The sequence below is a fragment of the Cydia splendana genome, chromosome 8, assembly GCF_910591565.1.
Source record: "Cydia splendana chromosome 8, ilCydSple1.2, whole genome shotgun sequence".
In the NCBI taxonomy this organism is placed as follows: domain Eukaryota; kingdom Metazoa; phylum Arthropoda; class Insecta; order Lepidoptera; family Tortricidae; genus Cydia; species Cydia splendana.
The window spans coordinates 19,284,055-19,302,213 of record NC_085967.1 but is presented as its reverse complement, the minus strand read 5'-3'; the positions used below and the strand labels follow the sequence as shown (position 1 = coordinate 19,302,213).

The following is an 18,159-nucleotide window of genomic DNA, read 5'->3' as shown; positions in this document are numbered from 1 at the left end:
AATTTCATTAACCACCTATTAGATTACTTTTAGTTTTTCTTAACCTTAGCCTACGAACTGCGAAGTCGGCTGCCACGTTACAGGCTTGCCTAGTGTGGGGCCACAGGATACGTAAACAATTTGTAAACAAGGTTCTTTCAAATAAATATATTCTTATTCTTATTCTTATTCTTATTCTTACATAAAATTTCCTGCAAAAAACATCTGAACACTTTTCTCTAGGATCAATATTTAAAACGATATTAAAGGAAGAAAGTTCATTACAATCAATTCACATGTCACTTTTTTTAGTTTTTAGGGTCCCGTACCTCAAAAGGAAAAAACGGAACCCTTATAGGATCACTCGTGCGACTGTCTGTCTGTCTGTCCGTCTGTCACAGCCCATTTTCTTCAAAAGTACTGGAACAATTAAGTTGAAATTTGGTACACACATGTAAATTCGTGACCCAAAGACGGACATCTTACGTAAACAAATGAATTTTAAACATGGAGGCCACTTTTTAGCCAAGGGGGGTTAGTTAACATTAAGAACCTATTTTGCTATGGGCCACCGTTTACGAGTCATTTACGAAAAACTTAAAATAGGGACCTGGAAATTGATTATAATTAACTTACCCCCTTTAATACCTCATTAAATATTGATCGCAGCGAAAAAGTGTACAAAACCTTTTTTGTGGACAATTTTATGTTCAATATTTACGTATAATATTTTTTACAACTGCCCCCGTTGCAACCGTTTACGAGTTATTTACGAAAAAAAAGCGACCTGTGAACTGAATGTGATTAACTTTCTTCCTTTAATATCGTTTTAAATATGGATCCTAGAGAAAAGTGTTCAGATGTTTTTTGCAGAAAATTTTATGGAGATTATTTATTCATAAAAACCTATTGTGCTATGGGACACCGTTTACGAGTTATTTACAAAAAACTAAAAAGGGACTTTAAAATTGATTATAATTGACTTACCGGATGCTTTGTCTTTTTAAATATTGATCCTAGCGAAAAGTGTTCTACATGTTTCTTGTAGGAAATTTTATGTTTATTATTTGTGTAAAATTTGTTTTTGCTATGAGTCATACTTTTCAAATTATTAACGAAAAAATAAAAACAAGGAACCTTAGAATTTAGTATAATTAACTTTCCCTCTTTATTATCTTTTTAAATATTGATCCCTGCTAAAAATGTACTAAATCTTTTTTTATTGAAAATGTTGTGTCGATTATTAACGTTTAACATTTTTTTTATATTGGCCACCGTTTACGAGTTATTTACGAAAAACTAAAAAAAGAGACCTTCAAAAATTGATTATAATTAACTTTCCCGCCTTAATATCTCTTTGAATATTGATCCTAGCGAACAATTGTACGGAATCTTTCTTGTAGGCAATTTTATGCAGATTACTTATGTTTAAGAAAATTTTTGCTATGCGCCACCGTTTAAGAGTTATTTACGAAAAACTAAAAAAAAGGGACCTTTAATATCAACTATCTCACTTCCAGTCAAGAATTCGATCAATCAACCGGCAATTTCGGATTCAGCGGGGTCTAATTAGGTTAAAAAACCCGGTTGCCCGGTTAATATGTTTTGCCAGTCGAAATCGATTTTTACAAAAATTTGATCAGTCAAGTATACACTCATATTGTATACATATAATTAATAATTATTTAGGTACACTCACCGACCTCACCGTCTTACCTACCATTTTTAGGGTTCCCTACCCAAAGGGTAAAACGGAACCCTATTAGTAAGACTCCGCTGTCCGTCCGTTCGTCCGTCCGTCTGTCAGCAGGCTGTATCTCACGAACCGTGATAGCTAGACAGTTGAAATTTTCACAGATGATGTATTTCTGTTGCCGCTAAAACAACAAATACTAAAAAGTACGGAACCCTCGGTGGGCTCAGTGGGCGAGTCCGACTCGCGCTTGTCCGGTTTTTAATTTCATTAAGTACTCATCAAAATTCGAATTTACTAATAAATCTTTTTCAATATTAATTGCCGAACTAAAAATCCCGGAACTGACGATTCAGAATACCGATGTCGTCAGAATAAGGACGTAGACGTGCTGCGCGGGAATGGTGCAGTGCGCCGCGCGGGGCGCCCGCCTGCCCGTTCTACCACTCGTCTGCTTCACCCCCTTGAAAACGTAAAACTCGAGTATAAGAGCGCCTTAAATATTCTATACACTTTTTCGCTAGGATCAATCTTCTTCTCCTTCAACCTAGCGTTTTAGCTAAGCGTCCGGTCTTCAGCATCCTCTGGTGTGAGTAGATTTTAAGTAGATTACTTATGTATCAGAACATTTTTTGGTACAGGCCACCGTTTACGAGTTATTTACAAAAAATATTAACAATTGATCATATTTAACATTTTACCTTAAATATTTTTTTAAATACTGATCCTAGCGAAAAAGTGTATAGAATATTTAATGTAGACAATTTTACGCAGATTACTTATGTATCAGAACATTTTTGCTACAGGTCACCGTTTACGAGTTATTTATAAAAAACTACAAAGGGACCTTTAAACCCGATGACTGATAAGTTCATCAGCGTCACATAACATAAATTGACCTCCGCATTGGATAGACAGCAACATTGAATGTTCCAGTAATCAAAGAAACTTAATTGCTAAATTGGAAATCAAAATAACTAAACTGGGCCAGAATCCCCAATTTTAAACTACTACGTTTTGTGCTCATCGATGTTAGTGTCGTAAGCGCCATCGACAATAAGGTCCCTTTTCATAGATAATACCACATTTGTTGTGCGAAGGGTGGAAATCTGCGGCTTATGTTCTTGTTGCTAATTACAATATTTCATCCGTAGCAGTTAAGGGTGTCACCGCGTTTGTGGGAAAAAGTTGTATTGTGTCCAAGTCATAAGAGAGGTTACAATGCCTTTCGTTTCGGTGTGGACAGCGCGAACTGACATCGGCCAATAAAGTAATGTTCTCAAGCATATTCTCCTTATCATTGCTTAAATTCATATTCATATTCATATCAATCCTTATATATTGATTAAATTAATCAATCGGCATGCCAACAAAGGCAGTAGCACCACGTGCCCTCCTATTTTGACAATCGTTAATGTGCTATCTGTATCCGTGCCCTAAAATACAGATAAATCTGTATGTATGGCAACACCACGCGGCTCGAAGCCGTAAGATCCATCACCGGTGACATTTGTATCATTCGAAATTAGGGAGAGAGCGATAAACACTAATAAGTCCCGACATTACACTTATACGACGGGATATTTTCGTCCGTCTGACAAGGTGTTCGGAAAAAGAATTTAATTTCACGCCGACGTGGGAATGACTGAAAACAGGCGGCTTACGTATGCCTCCGATGGCTGACCTATCCCAATAACATTGCTCGAGAAGCGGTCACGAAACTAAAATATAGCTCAATTTTGGTATTGGGCTCACCCAACTTGGTTTCTTCGTCTGGATTGGCTGAAAGATGAAATAGCAATCGCTTTTATAAAAATGCCTATACCAATAATCAGGTTTAGGCAGCTACATGGACCCACAACTCCTTTGGGATAGGATATGCAACTGGCAAAGCGCGAAGACTATTCAAGAAACTAAAATAAAATCCACGCAATCTCGCAAATTGTGTAACTTAGGAAACAGTAATGTTTACCAACCCCGACATCCTGCATTAAGGGCTAGTGTAAACAGACAGGACACGATATCCTAGGTCCTAAAATAGTCCGGAAGCGTCGATCGGCGCGCGATGTCACTGAACCCCGGCCAAGGTTAGGGAGCGTGTAAACAGGGGTGTGTTCCGAACACTTATTGAGCACACGCGAGGTAATCGCTCAGATGGACCAATTTAATGAGCTCTTAAATGTTGTTACGAGTCTGGAAACATGATACGCTGGTTCGCCTCAGAACTGGAGCGCCCTGCGCGCGTGCTGGTGAGAATAACTTCGTACAATCGCGTCGCGTCCATCAGTCGAGCGAACAATGTCGGGACGTCAATGCCTAAGCGAGTACCATCGTGAAATGGGACATTAACGGACATATTTTAAACCTTATTTCGACAAACAAAGTTTACTAATGATTAGTCAAGTGACGTGTAAGAATTAAGATGCTGTTGAGTACTCGAGTAGGTACATAATTTGCGTGATTTAGATAAGAGTTGTAAATGTCACGAGTATGATTAGATGACGGATTCAGCATAATCCTTTTGTGATTAGCTTAATTACAACTACTTAATGTCTAATGATTATTATTGTAATAAACGGTGCATATCTTCCAAATTAAGTACGAACATAGTTACGTACGTTCGCAGATCGTAGTCATCAGCAGGTCATAGAACAACTTTTGCAGAGGATACCATGTCAGTACACTAATCACATGAAATCCCAAACTAAATCCGCCGTGCCATATATTTACACTTTTATGGTTGATCCTATAGTAAAATGTATCTTGTATATGCACAAACATATTTAGCCTCCAAAACCTACTCGATTTGGAAACAAACCGGACCTGATAAATCGGTTTCTCATAAACATTTGCAAATATAGGATGCACTTCACAACAGACATTGACGAAGAAGCTTGTTAAATGAATATTTCATAAAGACATTGACGGTAATTGAAAGTTGACACGCGTTTCAGTTATTAATATGCAAATTGTAAGGACATGTCCGAATTTCTCCGCCGTGGGAGGGTTACATAAGGTTGCTGTGATTCATGACTGTGACAATGGCGGACATGTATGAGAGATACTTATGTGTGTATCAGATCTATTAGTCCTGTTAAGGCGTAGTATATGGCGAATCATTAGGAGGTATTGCATAGACTGGAAGTGTCTGAATGGTTTTGGTAAGAGATTTATGGAGCAAATTAGGTTAGATTTAGAAAGATAATTGAGGAGAGAGGTTAAAGAGAGTAGTTTTTTGTTTTTTTTACTAGTGACCCGCCCCGGCTTCGCACGGGTTACACAAAACCTTAACAAATTATACACCTAAACCTTCCTCTAAAACCACTCTATTGGTAGGTGAAAACCGCATGAAAATTCGTTCAGTACTTTTTGAGTTTATCGCAAACATACATACACACAGACAAACGCGACGGGGGACTTTGTTTTATAAGGTGTAGTGATTTCATTCATGATTTAGCGCTGTGCGTAGGTTCTTAAACCATGTCAACTAGTTATTTAGTGTTAATATCAAAATCAGTAAGAATACGTAGTCTGTCGGTTATGTCACACAGCCTTTATGAAATGAACATCCCATTCCAATATCATAAAGTACCTATAATACCTAATGAAACAAACAAGTTTAACTTGCTCCTAACTCGTCTAAAACCATTTGACAAATCGCAGCCTCTTTAGTTATCTCTGTTCTATAAGTTTTTATTCGAGAAAAAAGTCAACGACACAGATTTACACCTAACCATTGTAGTCTGCAACTACATTCATCATTCTTATCTTAGACATGACCTTGTTTCATAAGATCTCTTTCATCCAAGCTAAATTGAGTTGTAAACATTTATAAAACCAATACGACAGATCAGCGATTCTAAAATGATCCCTAGATGGCATCTGCATACCTCGGGATACCGGCAACTTGTCAGGCCGTCGGGATTTCGATCTGGACGGCAGATTACATGTCACATGAGAAACAGATATGCCTGGTCATAGTAGGCATGAAACATATCTACTGACATATACGATGGCTAAAAATAGTAAACATAATAGTATACGAATACGACCTACATTGTAGGTAGACCTACTGGGTGAAGGAGTTCTGTCTCTGAAGTAACTTAGGTACATAAAAAAACAGTCGAATAGGATCTTTTAGAAGTCGGTTATAAAAACGAAATAATAAACAAAGAAGAGTTTCTAAACAACGTACAAGTAAGAGATAACAAAGAACAGAGCAAAGAAGTAAACGCAAAACGATAAGCTTAGCGCAGTTATAAAAATTGTCGTCAAACTCCAAACAGGTTTGTCCACCGTACCATCGCCCACACTGTTAACTCATCGGTGGACCTTATGCCTTTTGTAATAAGGTCCACCGATGTACAGTTAGGTGTGTTGCTGTTTGTACGGCATAAACATCGTCATCAAACATCCAAACATCATTCATAGTACCTATCGTATTCACACGAAAAAAATACAGTAAAAATATGACCAGCTGATATCATCCACTACCAAATGAGGTCATCATTAAAGGAAATTTGACCATCGTCGACCACGACATACGACAGACGCGGAAGACCCAGCGAAGCAACAATGTATAAACTATAAAACATATGCAGGGCTTGTCACTTAAATTGTAATTAGGTACGACGCCCATATCGAGTCGGCGAAGGTCGGCGAGACTTTCGCCACGCCGTGGCCCAACCGGAGTATCGGAAAATCTAGTCGCCTACACGACTGACTTCGAATTGCGTACAGAGCACAACCGAACGTTTCGACGAACTGGTACATATAAGACATGCGCTTTGGGCAAGAAAACATAGAGGTAAGAAGCTACTGCATGAGTGTTCAGAGTATACTCAGCGGCAAAACTTACTACGCTACACTGCGTCGTACACTTTTTTTTATAAATATACCTACATATTGTAAGCCTTCCTGTTCTGTCACGGGACGTCCATTCGGTTTCATTTGTAACCTTGGCTCTTGCAGACAATATTGATTATTAGACCATTGGATTTAGCGCACCAATTATTGTAACTCAGAATAGCTTAATGACGATGTAACCTCGCATTGATCTGGTTTTGGGAAGACAAGGTAGACCGACGATCTCCAAGCTTGCAAAAAAAACCTTGCAAAACTGTAAGATTTGTTTTTCTTTTCTCAATGGGAACTTTTTTTTTCGCTATGCTATTTTTTTTCCCTGAATATCACGGAATAGGTTTCTTGAATCGACGCAACCTCGGAATACCAATGAACATATTTGGCCCTGCCCAGTAGTCATTTCCCATGAGTCTAGATATACTAGGGTCAATCGCTAGTCGGTAAAAAATGTCTCAGTGTAACCTCGCATGGCTTGCATTTCCTATTCAAATGAGTTCTAGAAGGGTCAGAGTTTCAAGTCAGTTTCCTAGTACACTCGTGCAGCAAGTTATCTGGAGTTTGCGGAACGAAATCCGATCCTTATGCGACACGCGAACGAGGTCACAGTGTGGACTATGACAGTAGTATCTTCGGTTGTTTAGGAACCACGTAGATGGTTGGCAGTGTTCAACTGCGGTATTTTCGGACCGATACGGCCTTTGAAACTTCAAGAAAAGAACGCACTTGCAACCGCTGATGTTGCAGGTGTTGCGATTCGTCTGCTAGTTTGACTCCTATATCATAAAAAAACTCATAACACTAGTTTTACCCTCAGATCAAAGCAGATACACCAGTGTTATGTACTTCGTAACCTACGTTCCGCTTCTAAGAAAAGCGGTTATAGACAGTTGAATGGCGCATCATGCTGTTCTTCTTTCATACATAGCACGTTCTCTTTTGGTTGCAGGAGCAGCGCAAGAGCCGATACCAAAAAACTTAAAAATGCAATAACTTACGGACCATTCGTAAACCTATTGCAACGACACAACGTCTATCTAACAAGATGAGGAGGATGATGAAGTTGTGTTTACAAGATGAACTACTCCAAAATAATCTACTTTGACGGGGTCTACGGCGATCAGCATAAGAACTTTTTAACGTTATTCTGGCACTTCGTTAAGAACTTTTTTCACGTTAAGTTGGCACTTCGTTAAGCCTTCCGTTCCCACGTGCCTTTTTACCTGGAGATATGGCGGTTGATACGAGTAATTGAAGGTGAAAAAAGGTGTCTATTGGCGGCGTTTTAATGATCTCACATACCTAGGTTTAAATAATATTGGGCTACACGTCAAATCGGTTACTTTTCAAAACGGTTCGTAAGTGTGAAGTTGGACATCATGTCTCAGTCGTTAAACGTTTTTCTGTTTGTTTTATTTTAACTGTAAATCACGTGAAAATGTGTAAGTTTCTTGGCGTATTGAACTTCAATATTTATTTAAAAAAATACAATTGTGGCGTGATATGTTCCGACACAAAATTAGATCTTGGGTTTTATTTTTCATTATACTCCCTAACTAAGGTCATAAAATGTATTTTTTTTACTTGGTCACAGTTTTTGGGAGCTGTTTGGGACGCACTTGATTGACAAGGCCGCTCAGGTGGCCGGGGCCCGTGCGCCGGCGCAAGCGTTGTGCAAGTGGCGTGGGCGAGAACAATCGCGCGCTCATTAACAAAACAAGCGAGGAATGCGGGATATCGCTTACAATGTCAACATACGGAGTGAGTCTATGTGGTAATTTTAATCGGGGCCCGGTAAAGAGGAAAGTTCTGAGGGCCTGCCGCGAAATCGAAAATCGAAGTTTCGCTATCTGCCTCTCTATCTCTCTGTAGTGCAATCCTGCAATCAAATTAGAATGCGAGGTTACACCAGGTCAGTGAAGCCAAGCTAAATCCGTCGGTCTAATAATCGATATTGTCTAAAATAGCCACGGTGACAAACGAAACCGAATGTGACGTGATGCAACCCGAATTTAGTAGCGGTGCATCGGCCGGGTCGCGCTTGCCAAGCCGCTGGCATTTCGCTAACACGAATAAGATATTAGCGCGGATAGCGCGGCGCCGCGAGAGGTATTCGGGCCAAGTGTCGAAGCAGAATTAACCCAGTAGTATGTCGGGAACGTGGGCCTACGCACGTGGAGTCAAACCTGCGAGACAGTGGCGAGGTGTTCACCCACCGCTTTGCCTGTTTAGATAATTCGGCATAGGATAAATTGACCTTAAGTCAGCCACCATGATGCAAAACTTAGATACCTAGCCGATATTAAGAAAGTGGCCCACTTAAAAGCGCAGGGTACTTAGATTAACAAAGCGTAAGCTCCGATTAGACTTGCGCTCCATTGCAGCCATGTTTGGTGCCACACATGAAGTTGTACCTACATATACTCGTAAAACGGTTAAAGACGCCATGGCAACATGAAAACAAGATCTTGTTTTCTCAAGCCAAACGCGATGCAAAGTGCGAAGAGTTAGGCGACTGGTGCGACTACATCCATTCCCCTAGGCCACCGACACGTTAGCGACGATCTTGGCATTGTAGAAGTATGTTAGCCGTTTTTCTACAAAAAGCCTCGGCCCGCCTCCCCGCGACTGGTTCCCGACACCATATGCGGGAGAGAACCGTTACAAGCGAGTTATGCAATGCATTCAATCTTGCACGCGAGCTTCTAAGAAGTCGATATGCAAAACGTGTTCGCGGGTTGTGGAGCTAAGGGTGTAGGAGGGGCGGTCACATCGCATCGGGTCGGAGGTCCGGCCGCATTCCTCCGCTGCACGAAAGTGAAACCGCGGCGACCGACCGCTCAGCTGTAGAAAGTACACGATTACATCTCGGCTGCGCCGGACGAGCAAAAACTGCTATCTCCGGGCTCCCGGGAAACGAGCCGCCCCGGGCGACGGAGAAATTGCCAATAACAGCTATAGCTAAACGATTCCTTTCATTTACTTAAACACCCGCGCTCGTTCAAATGTTGGATTTCACTCGAGCTAGCGCCGACCCGAGGCTATGGCCCACAATAAAGCGCTGTACACCGAATAAATCATCGCTGATCCCATCGCTGCTCTTACGTAGTCCGATGCATCATATCGCGTAAGACTTTAAGAACTTTCATACTGGTTTACCGCTCGAATCCAGTAGCACAATCATAACATCGTATTATGTTTTATTAAGCCTCGAATATTAAGTCTAATAATCTTTTCGCGTCCACTTAATGCGAACTATTTAATTATTCCGTACGATCTGAAGGCAAACAATGATGAGTCACCGCGAACAGGTATGATATCAACCCATCGATGACCATCACCATTTACGATAACCGACTGATTACATTGGAAACTAAATGCCATATAGGTAGATAAAACGCGCAATCTGTCGGCGAGGGATATAAAGAGCGAATAAAAAAACTGTCACAAGTCTGAAGTCACAATCGACCTACAGCCGGCAATGGGAAATGAAATTGATTCACAAACTAGTGGAACCAGCTCCGAACCAGTTCCGACCGGCCTCGCGGCTTCGAAAATAGCACTTGATCAAACAAAAAGTGCAATTAGTCGAGCGACAAAAGTTAACCAGCGGTCGATAAAATGGCTACGTCAGGAGGCCGACGCACGGCCTTGCGCGGCATGCGTGGAAAGATCCTAGCATCACAACAAAATAAACTCTACTAGCGTACTGCCTTGTTGTTTAAGTTACATGTAAACAACGCGCGCCCAGGTATTTTTACTTTATAATAAAGTTGATACACAGACAAAGTAGGTAGTCACAAAGACCTGTACAATACCTACTTAATTGTAAATTTTACACTTTTATTCGTTTGCTTATCAATTTCAGCTGTTGACTCTACACTCAGTAAAGTACAAGTCAAAGTCTATGCGCAAGGGCAAGCTATCTGATTGGTTAAGTGACTATCAAATTTATCATATTAAAACGTAATGTGTAATGCGCAATTGCAGTGATATCTGCGTTAGATAAGTAATCAGCTGTTGTCGGTATTGTCGAGGAATAGGTTAATCGTTGGTATTAATGGTTCATTAGTGTCACTTCGAAGTACACAGGCAAGATTAACATAGGTAGGTAGTAGACAAGGTGTTAAGAGTAAAATTGACAACTTAAGAAATTTAATTTTACAACACATTTGTATGGCTTTACCCAATGAAAAAAGGAATCACAAAATTCACACATATCTTTAATGAACAATGAACACAAATTCATTTATTTATAAGATAAAAAAACCCGACTGCAAAAAAGCTATCTTTAGAAAAAAAAAAAACTGAAAAGAAAAAAACAAGTTCAGTAGTCGAGAACATTGAATCAGTTTCATGATTAACATTTCGTATGTCAATTTGGACCTTAGAGTTTAAAAATAATGTCCAAATCGCTTGTGACGGATCCGGAACGAGGCATACGAATCGTTATGACACAGATAAAACAAACTATACATTCTTATACGAAACAGCAACTTCAACAGTCGGGACCCATTATTGTCGTCAACAATAGTGCCGCAGCCTAGACTTTTAATGGGTCCCGACTGTTGAAGTTGCTGTTTCGTATAAGAATGTATAGTTTGTTTTATCTGTGTCATAACGATTCGTATGCCTCGTTCCGGATCCGTCACAAGCGATTTGGACATTATTTTTAAACTCTAAGGTCCAAATTGACATACGAAATGTTAATCATGAAACTGATTCAATGTTCTCGACTACTGAACTTGTTTTTTTCTTTTCAGTTTTTTTTTTTTTCTAAAGATAGCTTTTTTGCAGTCGGGTTTTTTTATTTTCTAAATTATCTTTTTTTTATTTAACACTTTTTAGTTAGTATTATAAGACGGCAAATTTCGCAATCTTGTCATTTCATTGAGGGAGTTAATATCGTGAGGATTATTAAGTAGCTTGCGGTGGTCTAAACTACTGATAATTAATCCATTTAGAGACCTAATGCGGCTCAAAGCTACATATGCTTGACCTTTTGCAAAAATGCGAGAAGTTAAATCAACCACAGCTCGGTCTAAAGTCGTTCCTTGTAGCTTATGTACAGTAACACCCCAGCACAATATCAATGGCAACATTTTTCTCTCTATTTTGCCCTGTCCACGAAGTTCATCGAATTCTGTCGTCGATGGTTCGATTCTTACGCCTACTCCAGGGACATTGTTTTTATTAATAGCTTTGTCGTCGGACGATACAGTAAGGTAGGTATACGCGCGCGAGCGAGCGCGAAAATTTTTCGATATAAAAATCGCATTTTGATAGACAGTTGTAAATTTTTACTTTTAGTATGGCAATCAGTCACATCATTTTATCACGAAAATTGACAGTGCCGCAGCAGCAACGTTGCATCAGAGTACCTAATGCTGATGCAGTCGCCACCCGAATGTCACCTTTATCATACCTTAGAAAGTTATCGAAAACGCGAGCGAAGCGAGCGCGTTAATTTTTCGATATAAAAAAACGCAATTTGATAGACAGTTGTACATTTTTACTTTTAGTGTGGAAATCAGTCACATCAGTTTATCACGAAAATTGACAGTGCCGCAGCAGTAATGTTGCAACAGAGTACCTAATGCTACTGCAGTCGCCTCCCGAATGCCGCCCCGGGCCATGGCCCCCTTGGCCCTATGGTAAATACGCCCCTGTTTATGCCACATCGTAATAAATTCAGCGCCATCTGTTAGTTTACCAGGGTACTCTATAGTGTTAGCACATATTTGAAAAAAGTTTGCCCCTCCTTCCTAAGTAGCGCCATACGATTCAGGAGCAAACTTAAGTCAATCGAGTGTTGTGGCTACCCCCCCTTTTAGGGGTTGAAATTTTATAGCCTATAACCTGGCCGGGGATTTTCTCGGCAGATTAGCAAAGTTTTCATCAAAATCCGTTCAGCCGTTTTCACGTGATGCGCGTTCAAATAAACAGACAAACAGATAAACAGACAAACAGACAAAAATTCTAAAAACTGTTGGAACGTGTTCTGTTATCAATTCTAAGTATTCCCAGCCAACTTTTTTTCAAATATCTTCCATGTACAGACTTTCGACCCTCTTCAGCTTTATTATATGTATAGAAGATTTATTCCAAATGAAGTAATATCTCACCGTAAGCTGTAGCACTCTGGGTTTGTCAATAGTATTTTATACAATCGTGATCTAATGACAGCTTTTTCAACCGAGTACCGCGTTTAGCTCACGAAGCTTATTTAATTTTTCTTAGGTACCTATTCTAATCAAATTTAATGATAAGGGAAACGTAAAAAATATAATTTAAATAGGTAATACATAACGATATGACACCACTTGACATATAGTATGTCAACTTTTTATACTTGCATACATACATACATACTTAAATAAATACGTACGTACATATAGGCTTCATTATCATATTTTTATTTATATTATAGGATAGTCATTAGTCACATAGTCACATTGGCCTCCTTTGCGTCGCGCAGTGCAGTATTAATACTGAACAGAATTACTATAACTTTATAACATTATAGATTTTAAATGGTCACTCTAAATGAAAAACTGTAAAAGAAACCTATAACTAATTTTTAAATACCTATTCAGTGATACCCCACTCGACATATTTCGTTAACTTTTTTTTTTTTTTTTTCAATTTTGGCGTCTGGTTGTCGCCATATTGAATTTTGATTACTGTCATGTCTTTAGTGACACACGCAAAAGTAAGACGGTTCGATTGACGTAAGAATTATCAAAATCGGTTCACGCGTTTGGTCTCTGGAGTGCCACATAGGAACAAACATACATACATACATACATATATAGGCTGATAAACACATTACCCTCCTTTGCGTCGCGCAGTCGGGTAAAAAATAAACTAAAGCATTGCTACCAACATTAGGGTAGACAGGGTTGGCACATTGGATATGCTCCATGGTCACGACTGCATCTTGGAAAGTCCACAGATAAAACATAAAAACACGCTTAAATCTTAAATTTATTTAATGATTTCTTATGTTTATTTAGTGGTTTCATTGGTTATATTTACTAAATTAGTAAATTTACTACAAAATTAGTAAATTTCGCAAGAATAGTGATCTGATAAATGATAAATATCAATTCAATTATTATAGATGGTCAAGCAAATCTTAATCGTAGAAATCGTAGAAAAAGGCGCGAAATTAAAATTTTCTATGAGACGACATCCCTTCACGCCTACATTTTTCAAATTTGCCGCCTTTTTCTACTGACAAGATCTGCTTTACCATCTATATACTTGGTCAAGCAGATCTTGTCAGTAGAAAAAGGCGGTAAATTTGAAAAATGTAGGCGCGAAGGGATGTCGTCTCATAGAAAATTTGAATTTCGCGCCTTTTTCTACTGACAAGATTTGCTTGACCATCTATAGTTACGTTTTTTTAACCGACTTCAATTTCATAGAAGGAGGAGGTTCTGTATTCGGTTGTGGCTATCTTTTTTTTTTTTTCTATGTACGTTCACCGATTACTCCGACATCCGTAGTCCGATTTGAGTAATTCTTTTTTTGTTTGAAAGGAGCTACCTCCGAGTTGGTCGTATTTTAATCTGGTTCTGTTCTGATGATGGGATCCATGAGGAATTGAGGGAACTCCTCAATTTTTAAAGGCACATGTATGGTGTTTTGGGCGTTTTCTTAAGCAACTCGAGCATTTTCTCCCGAAAACCACCAATTTGATGAAGTAGACCTGATGATGATGATTATTTTGATGATAATGATGATGATTTCTTTAAAAGTATGTTCAGCGATTACTCCGCCGACCTGTGATCCGATTTGAGTAATTCTTTTTTTGTTTGGAAGAAGTTACCTCCAAGGTGTTTCCGTATTATTTTTGGTTCTGGTCTGATGATGGAATCCATGAGGAATTGATGGAACTCCTCAATTTTTAAAGGCACGTGTTAAGTAATTTCGGGGTTTTCTAAAGTAACTCGAGCATTTGCTTCCGAAAACCACCAATTTGATGTACTGCAACTGTAGCCTTACCACGAGTTTGACATTGACATATTCGCTAACGTCTTATGCATCTAAATGTAACTTTTTATGCATCTCGCTTACACTAAGGTTAGTACGAGCGAGATGCATAGGAAGTAAGTTACACACATGCTAGCGAATATATCAATGTCAAACTCGTGGTAAGCTGGTAAGGCTACTGATCGGGGGTTAGGGTTAGGAGTTAAGGGGTCAGGGATTAAGGGGTCGGGGAATGGCGGTTGAAAGGTTGCTGGTTCAGGATCTAGGGGTTCCTGGATCAGGGGTTGATGTGCTGTGAGGTTGAGTGTTCGGGGGGCTGAGGGATTGGGTCAGTGGCGGGGCGGGCGGATGGTTTTAGTTGACAGGAATTATAATTTCCCAGACGGACTCGAGAAAATTACTGATCACATATTTACTAAAGTAATACTCGTATGTACACGAATTTAGTGTTAAACATGATCTTGTTTTTCATTCATGCGTCGCGCTCTAAACAATGCGTTAAAACTAAAAATGGAAAAATAAAAACTTTTTACAAAAAAAAGCAAACCGACTTCAAAAAGGATGAAATAAAATATTATCCTCTTTGAAGTCTATGCGTTACCAACTGATATGTTTGAAGTCGGTGCCAAGCCAAGTAGTAACAGTACCAGACAAAAATAATCAGATTTATGGCTATAAATCTCATTAGAACTGTACTAATAACTATTATAAATGTGTAAAGAATTCTGTCTGCCTCTTTGTCGCCTTTTCATGGCTAAACAACTGAACCGCTTTAGGTGAAATTTGGCAAGAAGGTAAATTCCTTTAATTGTTTAATATTTTGAAATGTTGTCCTCTGGATAAGGGACGGAAAATAACTCAGTCCCAATCCCACACTTGCGTGCTATAGACTGTTCGAGCATTAGTAAGAAATGCTCTTTAAAAAATACGACGGCAAAAAAATGCATTTATATTTACACTAATGTGCCGACAAACATGGTACGGACTGCGCCAAGAAGGTTTGATCGTGTGTTCTGAGGTGTGTTCTTAGGTCCAGTCGACGTCAATGATATGTTTACACTTTTGCACCTTACTCCTTTGTAATAAGGCGAAAAGTATAAACATATTTTTAAGTTACAGAAAGTACGTTCATTGTCGTCGTGTAAGTCAATCCAACGTAGGTAAATCCTTATCGAATCGCACCAAAGTCATGGTATGCTTCAAAATTTGGCTTGGCACCGACTTCAAACATATCAGTTGGTAACGCATAGACTTCAAAGAGGATAATATTTTATTTCATCCTTTTTGAAGTCGGTTTGCTTTTTTTTGTAAAAAGTTTTTATTTTACTTTTTTATTTACAACAGGCAAAACAAAATTAAAATGAGACACAGCACAGCTTATTAGTATACTTCAATACAAAGCAGATATTGTAAACAGGTATGGTTGATCTAACTTATATAAGAATAAAAATAAATATATAATTCTGACATATTTATAGGTACGAAGTTATTGTGTACAGCAATAGTATCAATATAATGTAAATACCTATTACTTATTTTCCTTCAAGTTCTGACTATTATTTCCTTATTAAGTATGTTCCTTATTATGCTGTTGTCATGTACATATATTGTGAAATAGATTTAATTTGCACTGTAGGTTATAAGAACAATATATCTATTGTGGCTGTTTTTATCATGATTAACTATCTGTAATCTGTACCGACAAATAACATTTATTGTGCATTTATTTAACTTCCTCGCTGATGGTAAAAAATTAACGAAGTAAACTATAAAACTTTGATAGTTATTATGCTCCCGTTTTTCATATTTACTAAATGTTTGCTTGGCTAAACAAATATTGATTTTAAAATTGTAAAATTCAAGTCCAATGATATGATTCAATGAGGGTTTATATTGTTTATAAAAAAAAACACAATAAGTGGTTGTGTTAATTTCATGGCACAACTTTAATAATGAAATCTCAGCATAAGTAATAGTTTTAAAAGTTCTTAAAAGACACTTCAAACCAACACTCCATGTAAACTGTCGGATTATAGGATTTCTAGTCATCATAGATAAAACTGTGACATAGTCCATATGTAAACATGTAGGTATTAACATTGAAAAGTACTACAAGTAAACTATTCTCAAAGGCAGACTCAAACTCTGTCTCTGTACATTAAACATAAACTAAAATTTCTAGAATATTATCAGCTATTGTTTTAAGTTACACCAATGGAGGTGTTTGATAGAACTTAACATTCACGGGCCTTGTTCAAGAAAATAGCTGCCTTATCTTCCCTTATCGGGGCACTTGCTTCACATCAGTCATGTTTATCAAAAACATGCTGATAAATTCCATAGCTGATACATGAAATAATGTACTCAATGTCAACCTACATTCACACATTTACACATTATCAATGGCAAACTTAATGAGGTTTTAAAAACATTAAATCATAGGTTGTAAAAATTTATTCTGTAAATACATTACAACACTACTTGGTTTGTCATACTTTTATTCCAATTTCAAGGTTAGTTTTTATACTTTTTATGTATTCATTGCACAACACTAGTCTGCATCTATACATTTTAGTTTTTGCTAAATGAGCTCACAAAAAGACATTTTGTTATTGCCTTGCAGTGACATTGACCATGTAACAGTTTCGTTTAAAATGCAAGCCAAGCCCTCTTTCCCTTCATGGTGATTTTAACTACTTCCTGCACAGGCAAAAAGCTACTTTGTTTACATTGTCCTTGGGAACGGGTCTTTTTTTGGGGAGGTTTTGACGAACAAAAAAAGTATTTCAGTAGTTTTTAAATATAGCTTCTGGAACTGGTATTTCGAGTTGGTCTGGAGGCACTATAAAGAACCTAACCCCTAATTTTTGGTCGCGTACGGTTGAATTCAAGTTCAACAGGTGAGGTGAATGGAAACAATAACTAACCTTGCAAAGGGAGTCTGTTCCACGTGGTAGACGTCTGTGATCGGCTCCGTACGCATTATACTGCGGAGCCTCTCCTCGGATAGCTCCAGCAGCCCATCACTCGCCGTCTTGAAATCAGCTTTACTCAAACCACTTATAACACTCATTTTCAACGTGTACTCTTGACGACTGACGACCGAGTCTAAAACTCGAAACAAAGATTATAATACTTCCGAACGATTCACAATAGTCCTTGAAATCAACGTATACACTTATCAGCAAATACGAGGCATCAATTAAGCCACATGAAACATTGTATGCCTCCGGGTTTCTCAAATGGTAACCGAGTGCTCTCCCTTGTCATTGCGAGAAGCGGTTACGGGTTTATTCAAACGCTCCACTGTTAGTAAACACGGTTTTAAACAAACATTTGTATCACTTCATTATATTATCCGCAATGAAAAGTAAAATAATTTGTTTATTTACACACGCGATTCGGAAAACTTAAAATTGACAAGCGCGGCGCGGACAGCTGCGCATCGACGAGTCGATCGCACTTCGCCGTACACGTTTCTGCCGTTACGAGCGTTGCAACTGGTATTCGTACCCGTACCGGTACCGCGTATTTGACAACTAGTATTTAATACCTGTTCCGTTCCGTGCGAAGTCCTAATATAGCCGTTCTCTGTCACTTTACTTGTGTTAAGCAGTTTGCAAGTAAAA

The 18,159-nt window shown here is 38.5% G+C and overlaps 1 protein-coding gene across 1 annotated transcript in view; it reads right to left on the bottom strand.

The window, feature by feature from the left end:
• The window catches only part of LOC134793032 (death-associated protein kinase related), a 341,430-nt gene extending 323,394 nt beyond the window's left edge, over positions 1–18,036 (bottom strand). The window contains exon 1 of the mRNA XM_063764559.1: positions 17,458–18,036. Coding sequence (XP_063620629.1) covers positions 17,458–17,603 — 146 coding nt within the window. The 5' untranslated portion in view covers positions 17,604–18,036. The remainder of the gene's footprint in view (positions 1–17,457) is intronic.
• Between the last annotated feature and the right edge of the window lie 123 nt (positions 18,037–18,159).